This window comes from Mustela putorius, unplaced genomic scaffold, assembly GCF_011764305.1.
Source record: "Mustela putorius furo isolate JIRA1106 unplaced genomic scaffold, ASM1176430v1.1 tig00000139_pilon_pilon_pilon, whole genome shotgun sequence".
Lineage (NCBI taxonomy): Eukaryota > Metazoa > Chordata > Mammalia > Carnivora > Mustelidae > Mustela > Mustela putorius.
Window position 1 is genome coordinate 6962868 of NW_025421293.1, and position 24464 is coordinate 6987331.

The 24464-nt window shown below is 63.3% G+C and overlaps 1 protein-coding gene across 9 annotated transcripts; it reads right to left on the reverse strand.

Moving 5' to 3' along the window:
- Positions 1–250: 250 nt before the first annotated feature.
- On the reverse strand, positions 251–23623 carry SH2B2 (SH2B adaptor protein 2). 9 transcript variants are annotated; one of them, XM_045075008.1, is made up of 11 exons: positions 23474–23623; positions 22463–22608; positions 18643–18696; positions 11075–11829; positions 7971–8072; positions 6342–6433; positions 4950–5041; positions 4678–4842; positions 3938–4173; positions 1244–1415; positions 251–779 (listed from the first exon to the last, which is right to left on the reverse strand). In XM_045075008.1, exons 4-11 carry the CDS (start codon positions 11798–11800, stop codon positions 436–438), a joined length of 1929 nt encoding a protein of 642 aa, XP_044930943.1. In that variant the 5' UTR covers positions 11801–11829; positions 18643–18696; positions 22463–22608; positions 23474–23623; the 3' UTR covers positions 251–435. The 9 variants fall into 9 exon arrangements, with proteins under 9 accessions (XP_044930943.1, XP_044930947.1, XP_044930940.1 ...); XM_045075012.1 differs by having other exon boundaries at positions 4678–4839; positions 17420–18696; XM_045075005.1 differs by having other exon boundaries at positions 17420–18696.
- Positions 23624–24464: the final 841 nt, after the last annotated feature.

The window sequence follows — 24464 nt, forward strand, 5'->3', positions numbered from 1 at the left end:
GGTCAGCTCTGTGCCTCCTTCAGGTACCACTGGTTGTCTCCCTTCTGGATGTCTCCCTGCCAGACAGGGAGCTCGGTTCCCTCAAAGACAAAGCCCGGCCGTCCCCAGGCCACTGTGGGCTCGATGCAGAGGAAGGAGGTGGGGGGTGCCATGTGTGGTTCCCGCCCCCCCCCCCAGCCGTCCTTTCCCGCAGTCCCAGAGGAGCGGCGTCCGGGAGCGGGGCATCAGAAAGGATGACAGGAGAGCCTTGTGCAGTCCCTAAAACAGGCTCTTTAATAACATTTATGTCTTCACTGAAGAGCTTCGCTTTTCCCACCCAGCGCCGGGCTGGGGCCGGCCGGGTCCGCCGGACAGACGGGCGGACGGGCACGGGGGCGACCGCACGGCGGGCGGCGGGGCCGGGTGGCCCCAGGGCCTTGGCGCCGCCGCGCCGGGCTAGTAGAAGGAATACTGGTTCTCGACGGCGCGCGTGCGGCCCCGCGCTCCTTCGCCCGCCGCGGCCTCCGGGGGCTCGTCGGCGCCTCCGCCCGCCGCCTCCAGGAGGCGCTCGGCGCTGTTGCTGCGGCTGCGCGCGCTCAGCGGGCCCTCGGCGGGGCGCGGGGCGGCCGGCGCGGACGCGGCGGAGGACGACGAGGCGGACGAGGACGAGGCTCCGCCCGCCTCCGAGGGCGAGGCGGGCGGGCAGGCGGCGGCGGCCAGGCTGGAGAAGTAGTGCTGGCCGGCCGGGTCGCTCCAGCAGGCGGGGGGCGCGGGCGCGGCGCCGGCGGACGGCCCCGGGGCTGTGGCGGGAGAGCGCGGGCGCGTCAGGGCCCAGGCGGCCACCGTGGTCCCCGCTGTCCCCAACCCCCACGCGTCACACGGAGACCCGCGGAGACCCGCAGGGGCCGGGTGACCTGACTCTCCTGGTTCCAGACCCCCTCCCTGGATACCTGATGTCCCATATGCCGGACACCCTTCCCAGCCCCTCCAACACTTCCTTCAGCCGCTCTCCGCGGGGCCCCAACTTTGCAGGGGATCCGTGCGCTGTGAGCCACCTCCTTCCGCCTGCCCCCAGTCACTCAGGACCCGGACGGGGCCCGCGCCGCCACTCTCCCTCCATTCCTGATGGCCCAGATTGCTTACACCTGCTCAGGACCCCGTGTTCTTCCCACGGAGGCTGGGTGGCCCCCTGTGGGTGCCTCCCTCCCCCTACGGCGCACCTGTCTTCTAGAGCCATCACATAAGCCACCTGGGGAAGTCTTACCGGGTGGGGGGCCCTGGGCCCGCACGTAGCTTCGTAGGGTGATATCTGCAGAGCCCCCGGACTCCAGTGGGATAGGGTGGGTGTGGAAGTGACGCAGCATGTCGAGCACGGACTGGAACCACAGGTGCTGCACGTGGCACTGCCCGTGGCTGTTCAAGGACAGGCGCAGGTGCTGTGGGCACAGGTGGATGTGGTCAAGCCGTGGGGTCCCCCGCCAGCCAACTGCTTTGCAAGCGCCTCTGGAGGTCATTACCAGTATGGAGTCTCACAGAGGCCATGCGGGGCTGTGTCAGAGCTCACACACTGAGCCCCATCTCAGGGGGTCACTCCCCTAGTCGGGGGGCAGGGTTACATTTGGTCCTGCATTTGGTCCCTATGCTAGGAGCACACGCCTCGTGCCCTCTGCACCCCCATCTCTAGTCTCCAACAGTCCCAGAAGGTAGAAATGAAAGCCCCCATGTTAGCGATGGGGAAACTGAGGCACAGGGAGGGTGGAAGGGACTCCCTCCCCCACCCTAGTCACAGAGATAGAAAGAAAATTCTTTTGTGTGACTCTCCCACTCCGGCAGGCTAGGAATCTGCCTGCTGTTGTTCCTGCAGAGCAGAAGCCGGGGAGAGGGGTGTCGGCGGTGGGGGTGGGGGGGTGCGCTGGGGGAAAGCAGAAACAACCCAGCGTCTAGCTGGGGAGGAGTGACCCCATGTCCTTCTTAATGGTGCTGCAGTGGGAGCACCGGGAGCACGAGGAACAGGGCTGGTTCCTCCGCGGGTCTCCAGGGCCCGCATGCGACAGGTGCCTTAGGGGGATGAGCCGCAGGTCTCTGGTTTCAGCCCTGTTTTGCTCCATGTGTGTCCCGCAGGAGGAAGACCGACTGTCTCGTGGGGGGCGAGAAAGGGTCAGAGATAGAAGGGTTTTAGGTTATGCATGTGACTCCAAGCCCAGGAGGGCAAGGTGGCCTGGCCCCCTGCATAAAGGACAGAGAAGCCCTGGGGGTAGGAGGCACGAAGGCACCCCCTGAATGAGTTCTGCCACTCAGCAGGGCCCGTAATTGCCCGAACAGTGTGGCGAACCCACAGAGCGTTCCTGGCAGCCCAGGGCAGGGGCTCAGCAGGAGAGGAACAGCATAGTGGAAGGGGTCCCGGCACAGCCTCAAGTCTGGGTGCGGCCTTCAAGGGCACGGGTCCAGGCAGAGTTGGGCCTCAGGGGGCCGGTGCATCTCAATTTTCAGGAAAACCTTCCAGATGTTTCTTATCTGAAGGTGAAAGGAGCTGCCTAGGAGGTGTGCACGCAGGGGACTGGAGGTCCTGCTCTACCCCACAACCAACTGGTCAAACCGTGGCCAGTCACCCAGCTCTGAGAGGGCAGCAGTTGGGGCGAGTTCAAGGCCGGGTCATGCCCCAGGAAGGAGAGAAGCCTCCTGCCCTGCTTCAGCCGCCTCCTTCTCCCCCTCGCCACCATGCCCCACAGAGGGCTGGGCAGCATCCTAGCCTCTGGCTTGGGCATGAGTCAGATCCTGGCTCCCGGGAGGCCGCCTGGGGCGGTGTTGGCCCAGAAGCAAACTTTGGGCTGCTGGGGACAGCGTTAAGCGCCCGGTTGCCAGAGGAACTGGTAAGGGCAGCTGCTTTCCAAGGAGGTGTCCCCAGGGGGGAGTGGTGCCTCTTCCATGCTGGGGCCACCGCTGCCAAGGAGAGATGCCCAGGGAAGGCCAGTTGGGGGTTGGGATACTGATCACCAGGGCAGGCCTGGAGCAGGAGTCCTGGGGTGCCCCCTCCTCCAGCAGGGAGGGATGGGAACCATGTCCTGGGAGGAGCCGGGGCCAGGTCTCTTCCTTTATGGGAAATTTGGGATGGTGGGGAAGCGGGGTCGAGGTTTCCGCCCATTCTGGTCTCATTGTAACCACAAGCCCCGCCCCCCCTCCACATGCACCAACATCATTTGACTTTTCTGGGATAGTTTCCTTTGCACCTTATTATTATTAGCACACAGGGTCCTTCCTTGAGAGCCCCCGATCTGGGCGCACTGCTACCCCCTTGCTGTGCCCCGTCTGGACTGCCCTTCTTTACCTTGAGGATTCTCAAGGTCACTGAGCCCTTACTCTGGCTGTTGGGGTCGGGAGAACCGCTCGCCGTAAATGTGCGGCAGCCCTGTGGCCCAGTCCGAGGCCTCTCCTCCTGCCCGGCTCTTGAGGGCCCGCCTGGGTGTGGTTCTGTGATCCTGGGGCTGCCACAGGCCTGGCTCAGAGCTGGGGCCCAGGAGGTGTTGGTGAACTGACCCGAGCCGGGAAGAAGAGGGGCTATCTGCGGGTGGGTGGGGCAGGAGGGCCTTGGTTGACCTTGGCCCCGCACCAGTGTGGCTATGGGCAGAGACCCTCAGAAGCCTTCGTGGTAAGCGACCCCCGGTGCACAGGGTCAAACTGAAACCCTCAGAAGGGCCCGGCCTCCTGTGGGCTCAGCCACCAGTGGGTGACTTCCCCATCTGGATAATTAAGAAGCCACATCTGGGGCTGAATGCAGCCCTCAGGGAGGTGAGTGGGGGGACGCAGGTGGGGTACAGGCGCGCCGGTGGGAAGTCAGGCCTGCTCCCGGGGCACGGGCACAACCTCGGGCCCGGCACCACCTCAGTACTCCTCCCTCAGGGCTGGCCACACTGCCCCTGCGCACCCCACCTCCCCCCCGGACCATCCCCAGCCGACTTGCCTTGGCTTTGCCCTGGAAGTTGAAGGTCAGCACGTACTCCCCAGGCCGGGTCTCACTCTGGCGGATCACGAAGAGGCCGTGGCTCCGGGGCCCCCCTGCTAGCACCAGCTGAGCTGCCCTGACCCGCGACAACGTCCCGTGGAACCAGGGGTAGTCGGAGAGCTCCAGCTCGGGCTCAGCCTCGGGCTCCGGCTCCGCTCCCTCCTCCCCTAGAGAAGGAGGATGGTGTGAGGGGCCTGGGGGAGCCGAGGCGGGGGGGTCCGTGAGAGAGGACCCGCAGCGGCTTCTTGGGTGTTGGCATGCAAAATGCTGTTGGAATGATCTTAGAACGAGTCAGGGAGCCAACCCAACCCACTAGTTCAGCGTATCAGGTAAACTGAGGCAGGGAGAGACGGACTCTCCTGGAGTCAATCCGTAGGTCAGCAGGAAACCTGGGAACAAGTCAAGTCTCCTTGTTCCCAACCCTGGTCCCAACCCTTCACCTTCTACTCCTTCCTCTGAGCATCTTTTATGGAATCCAGGGCCTGTGGGAAGGGTCACCTTCCCGGACTTCCCCATAAAAACCAGAACTACTGAGCTGCCACGCAGTGTGCCCGGTGGGATGGAACTTCATGGCTTCTGAGGCTCGAGAAGGGCCTCAGAGGGAGCCTGAGGGCCCCTGTGGGCAGGAAGAGGACAGGTGTGTGGGCGGGGGGCGGGGGGCGGGGAGGAGGCCCAGGGACAGAAGACTGTGCACACACCTGTAGTACTGCTGTCCCTGCCCCCACCGCCTGGGGACTCCAAGGTCTCCAGGAAGGTCTCCAGTGGGACATGGGCCAGGGACTCCCCAACGCCATCTCGAGCTCGGCTGTGTGGAGCTGTCACCACGGCTGCCGTTGTCTCTGGGGGCCGGGGCAGGTCGCCTGCTGGAGAAGTGGCAGGTGGGAAGCACATCATCTGTTGAGCCATCTGGGCCCCAGCGCCCCCTCTGACCCTGCCCTCCGCTCCCCTCACCCGCTCCGCCCACACGTACCGTCGGTCAGCAGCTCACAGCTGCAGGAGGCCACTCGGCTGGCCAGGCAGCCTCCCCGGGCACAGGACAGCTCAGTGTCTTCCTCGCTGTCCCTGCGAAGGTGGGAAGGCACAATCGTGTCCCGCCACGGGCGGACCCCAACCACTGGCTGCACGTGGAGCCCCCAGTGACGGCTGATGGTCCCATGGCCAGCGGCAGCCCTATCCTGCTCGTCTGGGTCCCTCTGTCCCATACCATCAGCTTGCTCTGTGGCCACGGCGGACATGACTAGGCCATCCAGGGAGGTCTCCGAGTCTCCGAGTCCTCCTCGAGGCCACGTGAACCCTGCCCACTGACCCATGAGGGGCTGGCCTCGTCTTGGGACCCCGGGGGCTGTCCCTCAAATGATGGCAGGACAGCTCCCTTCCCCACCCTGGCCTTTGTCTCCCTGTCCCTGACATGAGTTGTCTGGGGCCCAGCCAGCTTCGTAAGACCGCAAAGTGAGGTTCACCTTCACAGGGGCTGGGGGAGGAATGTGCAGGCAGATGGCAGGGAGGGTGGCGGGCGGGCGGAGGGCGGGGGGGGGGGATTAGAGCCATTTGGGGGATGGGGCGGGGGGTGGGGGAGCAGCCTGGAAAGCACTCAGGCCTTTAATTGCGCTTCCTCAAATGAAGCTGTTAATTAGAAAGCAGCGGCCCCTCCCCCCGGGCCTGGCTCACCCCATTAGCCAGAAGAGCTCCTGCCAAATCCTCTGCTGTTGGCCGGCCTGCCCCTCCCACTCCTGGCCTCGGGATCTCTCCCAGAGCACGGAGCCAGCCTCCCGGCTGTGCGCCCGCACACAGCTGACCGTAACTGCCCTCTGCTCGCGCCCAGCCACGGCTGCCCACTGCACCCAACCTATCAGCCTCTCAGGCTCTCATCAAGACCCCCCGCATCAGCTCTACGTCTGGGGGCTGAACGGCCCGGCCCTCCCCTGGAAGCCCCAGGCCCTCACACCCCTCTGCCTGGCTCAGGCCTGCTCCTCCTTTAAGTCTTGGAGGAAGGGCGGACTTCTACCGTACGACTCTGAGCCCTAGGGCCGGATTCGGGGCCTTGCCTCCATTCTGCCACCCCTGGCCCTTTGGGCTCCCCCTGTCACTGCCCATGTCCTAGTGGTCTCAGATTCCCCTATTGTAAAGGCAAGTCTCAGTCCAACTTTCTTCTGGGTCCCTAGGCCTTGGCCCTATGGAGCAGGTCCCAAAGAGCTTGTCGGGGCTAGGGGTACAGGTGACCCCAGCCGGGACTGCTACGAGAAAACCCACCTCCCAAACTCAGGTTCTGCCCCCACCAAAGACCTCACCCTGTATGGGGGCACCACGGGGCCCTACTCGGTCAGCACCCCCAAACCCATTCTGGGGCCGCCTGGGCACTCACCCGGGGTCCACGCAGCCCTGGATGTCAGCCACCCACGAGTGCTTCTGCAGCGAGTCAATGGTCTCCAGGATGTACTCGGCTCCGTTCTCGACCTGGGGACAGAGCGGCCCAGCGTCCAGCCCTCAGCACAGGGCTGCAGACTCTGGGGCAAACGGTTCGCCCGCCCCTCCCCCATGGGGGCTCACGGGCACGGGCAGCAGGAACGACAGTGGGGTCACCGTCCGGCACCACCTCAAGCCGGGGTCAGGGGCCGGCGGCAGAGCTGTGGCCGCACTGCCAGCAGCCCCTCCCTCCGGGACCCGGCAGCAGGGATTGCTGGGGCTGAGGTCCTGTCCCCTGAGCTCAGGTCCTCGGGTCCTGCAGCCGCAGCCTCTGAGGAAGCCACGCTGGCCTGGCACCCCGGAGATGGGGCGGAACAGCACCCCAGCCGTCAGGCCCTTGAAGGTCCATAGCCTGGCACGCGGAGCTAAAGGCCTCCAACGCCTTAGCGCCTGGAGCCCTATCTCTGGGGCCACGTGAGCGGGAGAGACAGCGCCCAGAGCATCATCCTGCCCATGTGTGACAACCTCCTCCCAGTGAGGGAGGCGGCAGGTTGTCCCCATTTTATGGAGGACAAGACTGAGGGTCAGAGAGGGCAGGTGACTCGCTCGCACATGCGCTCAGTGGCAGCACTGGGACCTGAACCCAGATCTCTGTGATGCCAAGGCCCCAGGCTCTCAGCTTCCGGTGTGTGTCCTGGTGAAGTGCAGTTGGCTGCCTGCCAGCACCTTGGAGCTGGGAGGGGCCTCAGAGACCACCTCCCACCCCAGTCTGACTAGATGGGGAAACTGAGGCTCAGTGTGGGGCCGGCGGGTGAGCCCCCGCGTCGGGGCTCCTGGGTGCAGGCGGCAGCATGGTGGCCAGCTGGCTGTCGGGAGCGAGGCCCTGGGCCTGTCTCACCCAGTAGACAAGCATGCCAGGCGGGGAGGGACTACGTCCTCAGCTCCTGGGGGCCTGGGGTGACTCAGGATATGGGGTTGACACATGTTTGGTAAATGAATAAGGGAGTCTGTGGCTAACTCTGGGCCTCCTTGGGGACTTGGCTTGACAAACACCCAGTGCTTTGAGGAGGTCCAGGGCCACAGCCCTGGCAGCCGGGAGCTGTGTCCTCAGCAACCCAAGCCGGCCGCCCTGGCGGGGTGGAGCCTGGGAAAAGGACGAGTGGCCCCCAGACCCACCGGGGTGCCTCCCCGCCCACCCTCGGTGCCTTTGTGCCCTCTGTGGGACCGGGCCGGTTCCCACACTCCGGTGCCCAGAGCCGGGGGCATTTGCATAACTGCCACAGGCTACGGGGTGGGTATATGCTGCGTCCAGTTGGGGAAGGGGGGCGAGGAAGTGAAACTCAGGGGAGCGGCACTAGGCCAGGAGGAAATGGGAACGGGGGGCCCCAGACGGTGGGGGACACCCAGAGCCCACGGCGCTATAGCCCAGATCCGGATTCAAGTCCTAGCTGTGTGCCAGACACCTGTGGCGGGTCCAGGGCCCTGCCACCAGAGCTCCCTCCCTGGGCCCCTCGGCTAACTCCTCACCCTCTCTCCAGCGCTAGCCTGGGGCGGCGGGGGGATTTCTGGGGCCGGGGGTGGGGCTCACCTTGAGCACAAACGTGTTATCTTTCTCCGGCATCTCCAGGGGCATTGTCGTGCGGACCTCAATGATGGCCGAGAGAGGGATGCTGACCTTGGGCCTGGAGGCCTGGGAGGCCAAAGGGGCAGTGAGAGAGAGTCAGCCAGGGTCTTCTGAAACCCTCTGCACCCTCCCCCTCCTCCGAGGTCAGGGGCGCCCTCGGCTGGGGGCACCATGGCGACCCTGGCTCCAGTTCCCAGATGGGTAAGTTGAGGGAGCTTCTGGGAAACAAAGGGACCTCCCCACACAGTCACACGGCAAGTCACAGAGCTGGAACAAAATTCTGAGTCTCCCACCTCTGAGGGCCAAGGGGAAAACTCCACCCGGGCTGCCCTCCTGCCCCGTGCACCCTCCACATCTGTGGTTTTCCCATTCTTGACCCTGACCCATACCAAGCAATAGATTTGACATTGGGACCCACTACATGTGAACTTAGGTAAGAATGTCTTTGGAATGAACATCTCACCAGACAATGTTTATCCTGTGTGTAACGGGGTAAGATAATTTCAAGTCCATCTTAGTACGCCTGAGGAAAAAAAAAATGCTGCCCTCCCCGCTTTAGACCAGACTTCCCAGAGCATGGCTCTGGAGTCCCTGACTTAGAACGGGGCTCCTGGAGCAGGGCACGGCCGTGTCCCGGGTGGAGGGAAAGGGACCAGTGTGGGGTTTAACCAAGGTGAGCTGTCAGGGCTCCCACGGAGGGCCGCTCTGCGCTTGGCCCTTCCCACTTTGTTCCAGAGCTCCTGGCCACGGCCCTAAAATCCCCCAGGGCTGGCTTGAGACAGCTTCCCAGCAGGGCTTGGGCTCCCGAACAGGGACTTTCTCAGGAGGAAAGGGAAGGGCCACACGCTGGGTGGGCAGGCTGATGGGAATTCCTGGTAGCCCTGGCCGCCAGCCATCGAGCGCAGGGCTGGGCTTGGAGCAGAGACCGAGGGCCTCAGCGGACCAGGGCAGGCCATCCCGCCAGCCAGTGGGGCCGGGGCTCATGGTCCCGGAGTCAGGAGAGCAGATACAGATGGGACTGTGCGGGCCCAGACTGGGAGCTTTAGCTGGGCTCCCACGGGCCGGAGGGGCCGATTCCCGTGCCTGGCCTCTGAGATGCGCCGTCCTAGCTCAGTGAGTGGCTCTGCCCCTGCTCTAGGCACACCTCGCCGTTTCCCTTCCCCAGCCAGAGCCAGCAGGCGGTGTCCGCCTGTAGCCTTTGCTCCCTCAGCTCATGCCTCCAGAGAGGCCGGTCTTGGGGGCTCTGCTCCTAGTGGACACTGAGACAGTCCAAACTCCCCCTCCTTCGGGCCCCCAGAGGTCCCACTGCCCTCTCCCCCGAGGTTTACCATCCCGTCCTAGACATGCAGGCTTCCTGATGGCTTCAGAATGCTTGGGTCGGGCCCCCTGCTCCCTGGCTCCCCAGGGCTGTCCTGGCAAAGGGCTTCCTGCAGGAGGAGGGTGCAAGTGGCCAGAGCCTTGACTCATGGGGACATGTGAGAGGGAAGGCTGAGGACCCCGGGAAAAGGTCCCTGAACCGCAGACCCCACGCTCCTGGGCTCTGAGGGTGCGGCCAGGCCTCCAGGGGCAGAAGGAGATCTGGACCGTGGCGGGGTGCACAGAACTAAAAAGCTCTGGGAGGGGGTATCAGGAGGGATGCCCCGTGGGGGCTCACTCACCCTGGGGCCCAACACATTTGGGGAGCCTGACCTGAGCCCTTCCCGTGGGTATCACCTGCCTTCCACGGGGCTCCCTCCTGAATTCACAAATACTTCCTTGGGAAAAGGAGGGTCCAAGGCCAGATCAGGGGTTAGGAACCCAGCTGCCTGCCTTCCTGCAGGGGCCCTGCCCTCCGCCAGCAGTGCATGGTAGGACAGGAGAGACTCAGGGAGAGGCCGAGCCCCTGCACCCCTCCCCCCCAAGGGCAGCAGACGCTATTTACAGCTGGGCAGCTGTAACTGCCACTCAGGCCCAGAGGCATTGAGCCCTGGGCCTTTGCCCTTGCCCTCCGGGTGACTCTGGGCCAGCCCCACCCCGCCTGCCCCACTCACCAGGCCTCGGTCTCTCTCTGACAAGTGGTGGAGCTGGACTTAGTGGTCTAGGAATTCTCTCGGGAGGCCTAATGGTGGGGGCCTGGCAGGGAGAAAACCCTTGGGATGTCTGGGTCCTACAACTCAAAGGAATACGTGGGTTTCCCCGGGAAATCATTTCTCCAGAGTCCGCGTGGCTCGTGGGTGTCCAGCCTTGGGGAGCCCACGCCCTGCCCCTTGAGTGGGGAGAGGCAAGGAAGCGCACCCAGAGTCCTGACAGCCTGGGAGATGGAGAGAGCCGTGAGGCTCGGGGTGACTAAAGGAGCCAAGGAGTAGAGTGGGCCCAGGAGTTGGGGGAGGGCTGGCTGGTTCTTGGGGTGCTGCCAGCTGCTGTGCCAGCACAGCCTCCCCCCCTTTCTGAACCTCCCAGTGCACAAGCAGCTCCCATGTCCACGCTCCTCCGTTCTCGGGACCACCAGGGTAGTGGGTATTAATAGCCCAGCTCTGGCACCCACCAGCTCTGGGACTTTGGACGGGGCCACACCTCCTCTCAGAGTACTCCTCTGTTCTTTCTTCTGTGACTTGGGGACCATGACGCCCATCCAACAGGGGGTCTGGGGCATGAGACTGGGCCCCACGCTTAGGGCTCGGTGTGCCGGGTGTCCTCAGAGAACAGGCACTATTGTTCCACTGATTCCCACTTGCCCAGTACGGCAGGTCAGCCATCCTGGAGGAGGCCTGCAGCTGCCCCCAAGGCCAGCTGCCCCCAAGGCCAGCCCCCAAGTTGGGGAGAGGGCGGGCTGCTCTCATGGGGCAGCAGTGCTGGAGACAGCTAGATGCTTAGCTTTCAAAACCTGGACCAGGGAAGGGCCACTCACCAGGGGCTGGGCCGCAGCCTGGGCGGGGGCGGGGACGACAACACATTTAGGGCACCCTCCCTGAAAGTGCGACTGTCACTGGTGTTTGGGAGGCCCCAGGGGACAGCAAGCCAACAGGAAACCTGCTGGAAGCCAGCCCTGGCACCCTCAGCGGCTGCCTGGGTGGGGGCTGGGCACTCACCTTGGGTGGCACGAAGAACTCCAGCCGGAAGCGCTCGCCGGCCACTGCCCGGCGCAGGAGCAGGCGGCACTTCTGCCACTGGGCGGTGCCGCCGGAGCCCGCGGCCGCGTCGTCGGCCACCATGAAGCGCAGCGCGCCCTCACGCTGAATGTCCACCAGCTCCACCTTGGCCGCCAGCGTCCGCGACAGCCGCAGGCGCCTCGTCCACTTGTCACGCGGCTCGGCGGGGGGCTCGGCAGCCCGCGGGGTGGCGCCCGCGTCGGGCTCGGGGGAGGCGCGCCGGTGCCACATGTCGCGCACGCCGTCCACCACGCAGAGGCTCATGTTGCGCAGTGAGAAGCCCTTGCGGACGCGGGCCTTGGCCACCGCCTGCGTGGACACGTCCTCCGAGCTCCGCGAGTGGCCGTAGGCGGCCGCCTTGAGCGCCGCGGGCCCCGCCGGCTCGGGCTCCATAGCGTCCGGGGGCTCAGCCGCCCCCCGCGACGCCGGCCCGGCCACCAGCACGCGGCGCACCTCCTCCCCGAAGACGTCCAGGAAGTTGGCGGCGAAGTGGCGGGAGAAGGAGGCTCCGGCGTCGGGCGTGTCGTAGGCTGGGTTGTCCCGCAGGAAGCGGCAGAACTTGTGGGCGAAGTCCACGGCGGCCGCCTGTGCGTGCAGCTCGCAGAACTGCCGCCAGTCGGGGACCGGGGCGGGGGCGGCGGCGGGGCCAGGGGCGGCACCATTCATGGCTCCCGTCCCATCGCAGCCCCCTGCGGCTGGGGGCGACAAGAGCGACAAGGGCGGGAAGTGACTCCGGGGCCTCAGCAGCCCCTGGCCCCTCTCCCTGGGACTCCCTGGGGCTGTGAGGGGGGCGGGGGTAGGGGGGTGACATCCTGCAGCCTTCAGAGCAGAGAGGGACAACCAGGGAGGTGAAAGGCAGTGTCTGCAGAAGGGGGTTCCCTCTTCCCAGCCACTCTTCAATCGACATTCTCAAGGTCATTTCTGGGGCCGGTGGAGGTTGGGTCCCTGGTGCCTAGATCTGAGGTCCCCAAGAGTCTCCTGTTACCTACTTCCAAGCTGACCTCTTCTGAGGGCCCCCAGAGACAAGTAGACAGGAGGAAGTCATGTGCATTCCTCTTAGCTCTGCCTTTGAAATATGCCAAGAACTCAACCTTTCCTCCACTCTCCATCAGGGCTGCCCTACGGGGCCCCACACGACCCCTTCTCTCCCCTGCCCTACTTTAGCAGCCTCTTCACTGGTACCCCGGAACTTCACCCCTCATGCACACCGCCCCTACCGCTCCCTGTACCCCGCCCCCCACCGCCATCACTGTTCTCCACCCAGGAACACAGTCATTTCTCCTAAAACAAGACAGATCAGGTCTCTCCTTTACTCATAATCCTGGATCGCCTCCCATTCCACTCAGAGTAAAAGTAGATGTCCCACTCATAATCCCCATGGTGTCACATGATCTGCCTCCACTTATCTCCCAGAGCTTATCTCCTGCCACTCTTCCCACCCACTCTACTCTGGCTGCTGCTGGGTCCCACCCCAGGGCCTTTGCACTTGCAATTCTGTCTTGCACTTGCCTGGCACGTTCTCTCCCCTACACTCTCTCAACTCCTTCAGGTTTCTGGTTCTACACCGTCTTGCCCAGTAGCCTTCCCTGACCCCACTCTGCTGAGAGTAAGGAATGTTCCCACCCCACCCAGCGCTGCCGTCTGCACGTCTTAAGCTTGCTTACTTTGCTCCATGGTGCTTATCCCCATCTGACACACCATTTGTTCCCTTGCCTGGTTGTGTTGTCCTACCCCCTCCCACCCCCCCTGCTCCCCACCACACCCTTCCCCTGAGAATGCAGTTTTAAGTTGCTGTGTCCCCAGTGCTGGGCTCATGGTAGGCACGGTAAACACTGAATGAATGGGGGCGCCTGGCTTGCTCAGTCAGTAAAGCATGTGACTCTTGATCTGAGGATCGGGAGTTCAAGCATATAGAGATGACTAAAATAATAATAATAATAATAATAATAATAATAAAAAACACGGAATGAGCAAATGAATGTGTCTGGCACACATTCACACAAGGATGTGTCAGGTATGTCACAGCTGTCACTGCCTAAGCCCTCGCATGGTGCCTGAGATCACGCAGCTCATTAGTGATGGGCCTGGGATCCTCCCCCTGGTCCAGGACCCCGGGGCTCACCCCTCCAGTGCGGATCACGTAGGATCCACTTTTCCTACTGGCTCTGAAGGCACGCTGCCCTCTTAGACTGCTTTCTGTCCCCGTGTCTCCACTCTTCCCACCTTTTGGAATCCTGTTCCCTCCGGGGCTCCCATCCAAACCCGGGCTTCCTGCAGAGGTCCTGATGGAGGGACTCCGGCCCGCTCACCGGCCAGCTTCCTCCGGTTCCCAGGCCCGTCCAGCTTTTACTACAATGGCTCACCAAACTACTGGTTGTGCCCAGGCATTCGGGGGCCTTGCCCCCTTGTCCCCCAAGGTAACCACCACTCCTGGGGCAATGGTCCAGCCCAGTGTTTATATATCCTACCCCTGCCCCCAGGCCAGGATGAAAATTACCAGTGGGAGTAGCTGGGGTGGGGTGGTCCCACCCTGCCTTGAGGAGCCCCTGTCTGAGGGGTTCAGGGAAACTAAGACAGAGGGTCATGCCCTCACCTGTCCTCCCAGGATCCCCACATTTCCTGGCATGGCCTTTCCCTCGGAGCTCCTGGGACCCAAACTTTGTAATTAAACGCCTCATAAAGATAGCTGCCCCGCTTCTGTGCAATCCTCTGTGGGGCCTCTGGCCCATGGGGCCCTGTGGGAATTCCCACTCACCTCGGCCATCGATCTGCAGTCAATAACCACAGGACAGCCCCAGGGAGGACATGGGCCACTTGACGAGGCCACTTAGCACAGAGGACAGTTTTCTGAACCAGCGGGACTGCTTAGAGACTCCTGCCCGGTACCGACGGGGGAGAGGGCAGCAGGGAGCTGGCCCTTATGACAGTAAAGAGAGAAGCGAAGAGTGACCCCTCTGTAGGGATGAACGGTAACTGGGACCCACTGGTCTTCCTTTCTTCCTCTGGCGAACTCCTACTCATCCTTCAATAATGAATGCAGGGGCCACTTCCTCCAGCCTTCCCGGACCTTCCCCTGCCTCCCCCAACCATGAGGCAGGAGTGTCTCCTCCAAGCTCTGACAGTTCCCTCCCAGGACCCCCTCTAGCAAGGTGCCAGTGACGGGGTGCTCCAGGTGTCCATTCCCAGGTCTGTCTCCCCATCTGGCATAAGACGCTCCTTGGGAGCAGAAGGCAGGCCCGAGTCATAGGCCAGAAATGAGGGCAGAAGTGGGAACGCACCTGCCACCACCACTGAGGCCTCGAGGGAAGGTTGAGAGCCAAGGCCCTGTCCGGACTTGCTGAGGCGGCACATCTGCAGGGGGAGGAGTCGGGGAGCGGGGGGAGAGCCCTGCAGCTAAGCCTGTGAGGCCCCGTTCCTGTGCTCCAAGCCATTCACCCAGCGGGGCCGTGCTCCCTATACTGGCCGCTTCTCTGCCTGGACCGCCGGGAGGCTCGCACTGGGTCGCACAGCAGCCCGGCTGCCCCACCGGGGGCCGGGGGTGAGCGCGCAGGGAGGAAATCAGTCCCAGTGCACATCTTCGCACATCAATTCCTGGTCCTCCCATTCTCCCTGCTGGGTGAAGGCGCAGAGCCGAGGGGCAGGGCCCTGGGGGGAGGCTCTCACAGTGTGGGTCCCACCTAGTCCTCACAGGAGGTAGGGGTGGGGCTCAGAGGAGAACCTGCCATGGATATGGTGGCCCCGGTCATGTCCTGGGTAGGGACCGGCCTGGGAGGCACTGGGAGGTCAGGCCTGCCTAGACCTCCCCGAGCCACCCTTGCTGGCTGGCCAGGAGCCTGGAGGCCTGAAGCCCAGCCCGGCAGCCCTCAGCGTCCCCTGGGCCTAGTGGGGGCTACACGGGAAGGACAGGGGTTGAGCCCTCCAGAGGTCAAATTTACAAGCAGCAGGACCAGCAGGGAGCCCTGCACTGGGTACCGATGGGGAGATGGAGGCCCAGACGTGGCTTTCTGTGAGGGGGAGGCCACCAGCCACAGAAGAGGGCTCAACCCCAACCCAACTGTCCTTGGAGTCCAAACTGGGGATGACACCAAGTGCAATGAACTTGGCTGTCCTGGGCCAGGCCTACCGGCCCCACTACCCCCTGGGTGAGGGATGCTGATCACAACACCCACCTCGGAGCCTGCTTGCTCACTTTATGGGAAGTGAGAGCCACCCCGTCCCGGAAGGACAGTATAGGGTGTCCGTGCGGCCATGGGCAGAGCCAGGGGCCCCTTAACCTCTGCATGACGAAGCCAGGAGGCCTTTCCAGCCTTCTCCAGGGACCAGCCAGTAGACAGATCCCTCTCCCATTCTGCAGGTGGCCAGACCCAGATGTGGGAAAAGCAGAGCCTCAGGGGGGAAGGCCATCCCAGTGGTACCAGAAGCAAGGTGGGTGAGTTCAGTCTGGTGCCCTCTGTCTGGCTGGCCTGGAAGGCTCATGGATGAATCCAGCTGGCCCTGGGCTCTCCCTCGTCCAGCAGCTCCTTGGGGATCCCCCTGGGTGTTTGCCTGTGCCGCTCCCCTGCTTGGACGGCCGTCTTTGCTCTCTGGACTACTAAATTCTCCTTGGCATTTAGACTGCGTAAAACTTTTCTTCCAGAAAGTCTTCCCCCTACACTGGCCCTCCCTCCCTGAGCTCCCATGAGGTCCCTGTGGCCCTTGGCCCTCTTGCTTCTGTGGGCAAAGTCCCAGTTCCTCTGCCTATGGCCCCAGGAAGCCGGAGAGACCTGCTGAGTCAGGACAGGAAGGCGCCGGATTGGGCGACAGTGGGCTCGCCATCTCAGTCCATGCCCTGTGTCTCCTCTGGCCTTGGCTCCCCACCGGTGACACGATGGTGCTAAGCAGTGGCCTCTAAGGCCTGGGGCTGTCATGGCCCTTGGACACTGAAGACTGTGGTCCCAATGTCACCCCCCCCTCAAGGGACCAGGGACAGGCAGGGGTTGTCTCTCATCTTCAGGCTTCTTCCGGGAGGACCGGAGCTGGGGACGAGGGGCGCCCACCCGGACAGACCACCCTCCCCTGATCCATCACCCCGCGGGTTTCCAGGCTCCACTGACCTGCCTGGCTCCTGCTTTCTTTTTGTTCCCACTTCACCAGGGCTGGAGCATGACGGGGGAAGCCTAATCAAGTCCTTGCCTGTCACCTTCCCAAGCACGGGCTCTCCTAACCCCGGGGCCCCGCCGAGAACCCAGATGAGAGACCCCGCCCTCTAACCGGTTAGAGGCCTGGGAGAGGGGGCGGCGGGCCTTCCGGGGTAAAAATAGCGTTCACAACTGCAGTACAAAAAAGAAGGCCGGTCATCAGCCCCCGCCACAGGCAGTTCCGGACCCCACGGCCAGGTCATTCCTTAAAATATGGATAAGCAGCCTAGCCACCCCCGCTAACAGGCGGGCAGCGCATCGGTCCACCCCGCAGCGGGCAGAGGCCTGGGGAGCAGGAGACACCAGCCTGACCCTCAACCTGCAGGGGCCTCGGGGCCTCGTGTGCGAAGCCCAGCAGCAGTTTCTACCTCCACGGGAGACGATCTACCCCCAGGGAAGGGAAGGAAGCCCTGCAAGGCAAGCTAGCCAGCCAGCACCCCGCAAAGCCGGCTCGCACAAGCTTGTCCATCGCCAAGGGCCTTGACCCTCCTGCCCCCTCGCTCAGCTCCACGCTCACCCGGACAGCCAAGTGCCAACGGGATGCTGGGGGTCAGAGAGGAGGGTGCTGTTCTGCGCTGGGGTGGGCAGTGGCCCCCCCAATAACCATTCACGATGGGGAAACTATGGTCTCTACCTGGGGCCCCCCAACACAAGATGAGGCCTCACTCAGCCTCAGCCATGCCCACTGATGTCCTGTCCTCTGGGCTTCTCAGGCCGGGGCGGGCCTGGCTCACCCGACCCCACACTTGACCATGAACGCTCCTTCTGTCCTCTATCGTGCCGTGCTTCCAGCTGACCTCCTGGCCTCTGGGGGGAGGTCCCCTGCAGCCCCCGCTCTGCACCCCTTTCCTCCATGGGACACAGACCACGTCTGGGCTAGTACTTCCTTCAGGAGTGCCTGCCACCCACAGGCTGGCTGCCTGAGTTTCCCCTGGGAAGGAAGGCACGTTCCCTGTGTCACTGTTGGACGTTGGCTCTCTAGGCTAGTCCCCAGCCCGCCCTATCCCCAGAGTGTGTCCCCCCAGGGCAGGGTTCTGAACCAAGACCTCCGGCGAGTGAGGTGTGGCTGGCATTCCCCAAGCCTCCCACACAATGTATCTGCGCTCACCCCGTGACCCCGGCGGAGGCACAAGTTGGCATCGCTTCTGGTCCGAACAACCTTGAACCTGCTGGGACTTTGCTCCGACCGGGTGTGGGAGGAAGGTTCTCCGGCTAGTGACGGGGACAGGTGCAGAGTCGGAGCCCCTGGGACTCTTGCCTTGTTTGGGTGGCAGTGGGTTGGAGGTTGGAGGGAAGGGTGCTCAGGTGGGCCTGGCTTTTCCGAGCATCAGTGTCTCTAGCTGGAAAGGGGACCACCCTGCTCTCCCACGCGGGCTGCCTCGTGGTCCAAGGCCCACGCTGACAAGCCCCATTAGGAGGCGGCTACCGGGAGCTGGAGCCGTTCTGTGCTCAGTGCCACCCTCCATACCTTTCACATGCTGCCAGCCTTTGCCCCTGGGGGAGGGTGGAAGCCCTCGGGTGAGCCCCTGGGCTTTCACTAATGCCCCCAACCTGGACAAACCCTGCTGGCTCTGGGACCTGCAGACCCCCTGGTCCTTGGGGGTCCCCAGGTGCTCCCATCAGAGGCCCCACTGCCTGTGCATCTCCCCACCTGGTCACCTGACCTGTGGGACAGTGCAGAAGGTTAACGGCCTGAGATCTGGGGGAGCCGGGCTGGTTCAGTCGGAAGAGCCTGTGACTCTTGATCTCGGGGTTGTGAGTTTGAGCCCCATGCTGGGTGTAGAGACTGCTCCATAGGTAATTGGTTAAGAAATCAAAGCTCCTCTGCTTCTGTTTTGTAAATGTTCTGCATCCATTCCCTCTTGTCCTGTCACTGCTCTGAGCAGATGGCTACAGAGGCCTCCTCCCTGGTCTCCCTGTTTCCCATGGTCCCTGCCAAACCCCAACAAATCCAGGCTCCACAGTGGGGCCAAGGTCTTTTCCTAGAACCCACACCCTATTGAGCTACGCCCCTGTTTCAGAACCTTTTTCCCTCAAATGTGCCCCGCCAGGAAGAGAGGATTCACCCACTGCACAAAGAAATGGGGTTCTGGCAAGCGTGGTGACTGACCTATTGGTCACTGGGTTCCCACTGTGTGTCAGGAGACATGCTGGGGAGTCCAGGGTCATAGAATGGGCAAGAGGGGAGGGTGAGGCCAAATTCAGGTCTGTCCCTTTCTGTAGCATACGCTATTTGAAACAAGGCCCTATCCCTGGGGAGCTCTCCTCTGAGGGGATTCAGGGTGGGGGGGACCCAGGCCCTGCCTCAGGAGAAAGAAGGGAGATACCCACCCTGAGAAGGGGTATTCTGACAGGAAGGAGGACTGGCGAGTCCTGAGCTGGGCCCTGGAGGAAACAGAAGTCAGACAAGCAGGCACTGGGGCCCAGGACAATGAGCTATGCTGGGGTCTGGGGGCTTGGGCGGGAAGCCCCTCCTCCTTCAGAAGCACCTGGTGCTGGACAGTTCCTGGGCAGGCTCTGTAGGTGGAGTGCAGGCTGGGATGGCTCCAGCTGCACTATCCCTGCCCTCCCCGAGTACAGAGCAGAGGCACCCTCTCCCCAACCTTGAAGTCTCTCCTTCTCTCCCAGTGCCATGGATCTCACCTAGGCCCAGATTCATACCCTTTTCGGACCTGCCTGGCCCAGCCCCTGAAACCTGTAAGACACCCACCCCCTCAACTCCTGCTACCCAGCCCATCAGTCTGCCTTCTGACTTTTCCATGACACACATACCAGCGACTCCTAACCGAGACCTCAATATCCCCCCCGCTCAGATCTGAGTATCCCAGACCTCTGCGTACTATGGGTTCTTATAAAGCTTCCTTGGGCCTTTCTCTGAGCAATACACTCCCAGCCTGGCTGATCTCCAGGCACCTCAGACTCACCACTTCCGAGTTCTTTTATGTCCTCTTCCTCCAACCCCTGCTTTTTCTCTGCTGGGAGCCTCAGTACCCAGCCCAGCATCGCCCCACCTGCTCCAACTCCTCTGCCCCAACAGCTGCCAGGCCCCTGAGCCGCTGGAGGCCTTGGGAACACCCCCTTTGTCTTGTCCCCGCCTCCACCCTCACTCTCCTGCCCCTCTACAATAGCACCAGACCATGACCCCCCGCAGGTGTTATATACCCACCCCCAGGGGGGCCCTATCCACAGAGAGTCCGAAGAATCTGGAGAATGGGGTCCAAACCCTGCATCATCCACAAGAGTCAAAAGATAATATAACCCTACACACTGCTACCCTGCCTAGCTCTGCCCAAAAAGGTGCAGGCTGTAACTTTCTCTAGCTAGAGTGCAGCCAAGAAACAGACCTAACCAGGTGAGGGGGGAGGAGAAACTTCCCCAAAGCTCCACGGCTGCCACCTTCCCTTGGTCCCATGTGAACAATGAGAAGCAGGAAGCGAAGCAGGCTCCGAGAACCCCATGGGCACGGCAGCCAGGAGCTGCCACGGCACCTAGAACCCCAACTCCCCACAACCCAGGATGGGCACACAGCGGAAGAAGTAGTGGGCAGGACAGGTCAGAGACCCGTGGCTTAGAGACCTGGCTTATTGGTTGAGTGACTCTGGCCCAAGTGATTTCACTTCCCTGAACCTGTTTCTTTCTCTGTAAAATGGGGGTAATAATAGTACCAAAGCCACAGGGCTAGTGTGAAGATTATATGAGACTTGGGGGGACATCAACTCAAAACCAAAAGCTTGGCCTTGGGGGAAGCCCACTCTTCATTGTGGGGGTGTGTGTGTGTGTGTGTGTGTGTGCGTGCGCGCACGTGTATTCTCCCTAGGAGACCCATTAAGGAGGGAGAGGGGCTTAGAAAATCTCGACACATTTTCCACAACAGGTAAGAGGAAAAGCATGTATATATGATGAACCCTTGACTACTTAGAACCATTTGATTAACCCGCTTCAAAATCTCTGACCCACCATCTGCATGCCCTCTAGAGGGAGAGCGGGGTAAAGGGAGCAGAGCAGTTGGTGGGAAACTCTGCCTCCCAGACCCCCATAAACGTCCGGACTCAAGTCAGCATAAGAGCACTGCCCCTACTACCAGACCTCTCCCAAAGTTCCTAGAGCTGGAAGGTTCTAGGTCACTCCCCTGACCAGTCGCCTCCTGGATGGAGCAGGGAAGCTAGGAAGGAAGAAATCTGTTTAAAGCGGCAACAGAGTTGGGGGGGCGGGGTTCAGGTCACATCCCCCATAGAGGCAACTAAAGTCTCTTAGGGAAAACTCGCCTCCCTCCTCCTGTCCTCACTCACCCCATGATCGGTGGCCTGTGTTGGAGTGGACAACACTTGCTGGCCACCCAGCTTGGAGGGAGGCAGCACCATCTCCATTTTACAGGGTCCATAATGGAGGCTCTAAGTGCAGAGGCAGGGTTCAACCCGGGTCCACCTCCCAGCCCTGAGGTTCTCCTCTGCACCAAGTCGGTGTGAACACTGATTCTGGCTTATCCCTGTTCGGTTACTCCTGAGGCTGGCTGCCGATCCGCCCTGAGGGTCCTAAGGGACCCCAGTCACTGCCGACTTCTCCCTTTAAAGACCTCCCTTCGTGGGCCGATGGGGGTGCCCGGCCGGGTCCCAGCCTCTGCTTGGCCTTGGCCCGCTGAGCTGGCGCGGTTCCGGGCCCCCGCGCGGCCCCGCAGGTTCATCAATGGCTGAGGCCGGAGGGCCTGAATGGAGGGCATGAACCCGCCCCTTCTTAAAGGCGCCGGCCTCTCGGGCACCCACAGCGGTCCTCCCCACTATCGAGGGCGGTCGGAGAGCTCCTGGGGGTGGGCGGACCGAACTGGCGACCGTGAGAAAGACCGCCAGGGCCGAATGGAGGGCGTGCCGGCCGGGCGACTGTGGACTGGATAGGGTCTTCCCGGGGCTCGCACCCTCCTTCCAGGTTGGCCCGCCCCCCTCCCTCGCAGCCCAGGGAAGAGACCCGGGCTCCCTCGCGCCGCTCCCCAGCCAGAGACCCCTCCTCCAGGGGCCTCGCAGCGCTCGCCACACCGCGGGCCTTGGGCCCTAGGAGGGGGCGGGGGCGCAGCTGCTCCGGAGGCGGCTCGGCCCCTCCCGCCACTCCCGCCCGGCCGGGGAGGGGGGAGATTCGGCGAGGGGGTCCCCGCCGGGGGCGCATCCCCTCCGTCGCGCTCCCTCCCACCCGCGCACACAAAGACGACACGCGCGGACCAGGGCGCGTGCGGCCGCGCTTCCCGGGGCAGCCGTGCGCACACACACGCACACCCTCAGGGACGGCCGGGGTCTGGGGAGATGGACGAGGGAACTGAGGACAAGCAGACCGTACCTACAGGCGCTCAGCTGCGGCTGGGCGGGCCGGGGCGCCGGCGGAGCGCTGCCCCGACCGCGGCCCGGCTCCCGGGGCCCGGCGGCTCATGGCCCGCGGCGGGTTCGGGCTCCCTCCGGGCGGGCGCCGGCGTTGGCTGGGGCTCCTCCTTCGCTCGTCCGCAACCTCGAAGGCTCGTGCGCTCCTCGCGGGCCCTGCGCGGCCCCGGCTCGGCGGTCCCGGCGGCCGAGCCCCGCGCGCTGCGAGCCCAGCCCCGCGCCGCGCGCGCCCCGCCCGCTCCCCCTCGTGCCCCCCGCCCGCGCGGCGCGCGCCTCCTCGGCCCCGCCCCCGGCGCGGGCCCCGCCCCCTCGCCCGCCTAGAGCCGCGCCGGTCCCGCCCCCGGCGCGCCCCCAGCCCTCCGCCGAGCCTGAACCGCGCCCGCGGCTGATGCTACCTTGGTTGGGGCTGCAGCGGCGGCGGCCGAGCCCTGGGGCCCGAGGGGTTAGGGTCTGGCCTCCGGCCGCCCCTTTTGGAGCGAGAGTCCTGGAGCGTGCCCTGGAGCGGGGTGGGTGGGGGCCGGGTGGGTGGCCCGAATAGTGGGGTGTATGGGGGCGTCGGCGCCCCTGGGGATGGGCGCCCGGCGGAGGCCGCCGCTGTCTTGGCTCTTGCGCCGCGGGAACAATGGGAGCCTCGAGGAGGCCCAGATGTCGCAACGGGGGAAGTCGACGTCTGGTTCTCATAAATCCCGAGGGCGAGCACCACGCCCTCTTCTTTCGCCGCTCCCCGTGCCCGGAAATAGCCCAAGGGTTACAGGGCGGGGAAGCCCCCGAGCACTGCCCCATCTACGCACCTTCACTGTGATGGGGAGACTGACGCCACCCGGAGAGGTCTTCAGAAGGGGCTGATGGGGACCAGACACAGACCTGGCTTCTTCACCTCCGCTGAATTCTGCAGCCCCCAAACCCAAGGCATAGGTTAGGGCAGACACCACTCTGGCTGAGAAAACAAAGACTCCTTCTGGTCCTTGCGGTGCAATTGTGGACTGACCCCTGGCAAGCTGGGGCCTCCAGGGGCCAGAAAGGGGTCGGGCTGAGTGGGAGGGTGGGTCAGACATCAGACCTATTGCTTGCTCGTGGGGAGAGACGGGAGGGCGCTGTTGCTCCTTCTCTCCTCCTCTCCCTTGCCTCCTGCCCCAAGCCCTCACCCCCCGACAGGTGGTCAGATCAGTTCTCCCTGCCCTTACCAAACCTTCTGCAACTGCACCATGGGCAGTTCTGTGGGGGGCCGTGGTCCCCCCCGCGAGCTCAAAGGCCTCCATCTGTTGTCCTCTTTCTCCCATACTGATCTCTGACCTTGGTGGAGAGCCCTTTAACCTTTCACAAAGCCCTGTCCCCTCTGATTTCCCAGGAAGCAGGGCAGGCGAAGAAGGGTTTTGATCCCGATCTGGGAGACAGAAAGGGTGGGCCTAGAGAGGAGCAGTGGGTTGTGAAGGTGTAGGCTGGCCGGGAGCTCTGGCTTCCTGCCCTCCCCCCATAGCCCTGGGCTGCCCTCTTCCGGGGTGCTGAAGCAAGGCAGGATTCATCGGAGGTCCTGGTCCCTAGTCTCTTCCCTTCCACACACAAACTAGCCGCCTTCTCAGCGGTACCTGGCCAGCAGGCACTCCATGAAAGCTCAGACGTGGACCAGCTATCGCTTGGAGCCTCCCAGAGGCCTCTGTGGCTGGCTGGGAACCAGGAGGTCTATGAATGAAGCCCGGAGAGCTGTGGGAGCCAGTGTGGGTGGCCTGGCTGTGGACCCCACCCTTCTGGGAGATGGGAGAGCCTGCTCCCCTCTCCCCCCCCCCCCGCAACCACAGACTAACCTGGTTCTGAGTAATGGGTTGAGCTCTGCCAGTGGGCTGTCATTGGCCAGAGGGTCCTGGGCAGGACGAGAGCTCTGATCCCCAGGGAGGAGGAAGTGAGCCGGAGCCAGCTGTTTGTGACTCCGGCCCCCGCAAGGAGGAACTGGTGGGAGATGTGGAAGTGGCGGGAGGGTGGAGGGTGTCCGGGATTGGCCAAAACCAGCACTGTCATGGGGACAGCAATGACAGGGAAGATAGGTTCAGCCGGGGTCCCTGAGGGCAGGAGCACCTCTGGGGCCTTGGAGGACATTCTGATGGGGCGGATGGTGAGGGGTGCTGAGGATGGGCCCCCAAGGAGTGCCCCTGGATGTATGGGCTCTAGAGTGTTCAGGGAACGCCGGCCTGGTGCACTGCAGGGTGGGAGCTGGGTGTGGTGCGGCCTCATGGGCCACCTGGCCAGTGGGGTAACGCCAACCACCACAGATCAAGGGGGAGACCCTTGGTGTGGGTGGGCACAGGTCTGTGCCTGGGGCACAGGGACCCACATGAGTGGATGAGCAGAGCTGGGTCGAGGCTGACCGGTGGCTCAGGGGGTCCCCCTGCACGGCTGGAACTCAGGGGACTTGGTCGGTACAGGCTCTGCAGTGCCTGGCAAGCTGTGGCCCAAGGGAAAGGGGCATAGGGTACGTAGCTCCATGACACCCAGAAAGGGGAGAAGGGGTTCCCCCGGAGCTGACATTGCACGTCCCAATGCAGCCTCATAGTCGTCTTCTTCCTCTTCTTCTTCTTCTTCTTCTTTTTTTTTTTTTTAAAGGAATCGATTTCTCTTTTTGATCAGGCAGCCTGGCGGCTCATGGGAACTCAGACATTGTGGGTTTGGGTTCTAGCAAAGGTCTGGACCCACTCACGGAATTCCTGGGGGATGGACAAAGGAAGGGAGCTCCCATAGTTGAAGGTCATGCCTCCCATCAGCAGAGCATCTGAAAGGTCCAGCCCCAGGTCCCAGGCGTGT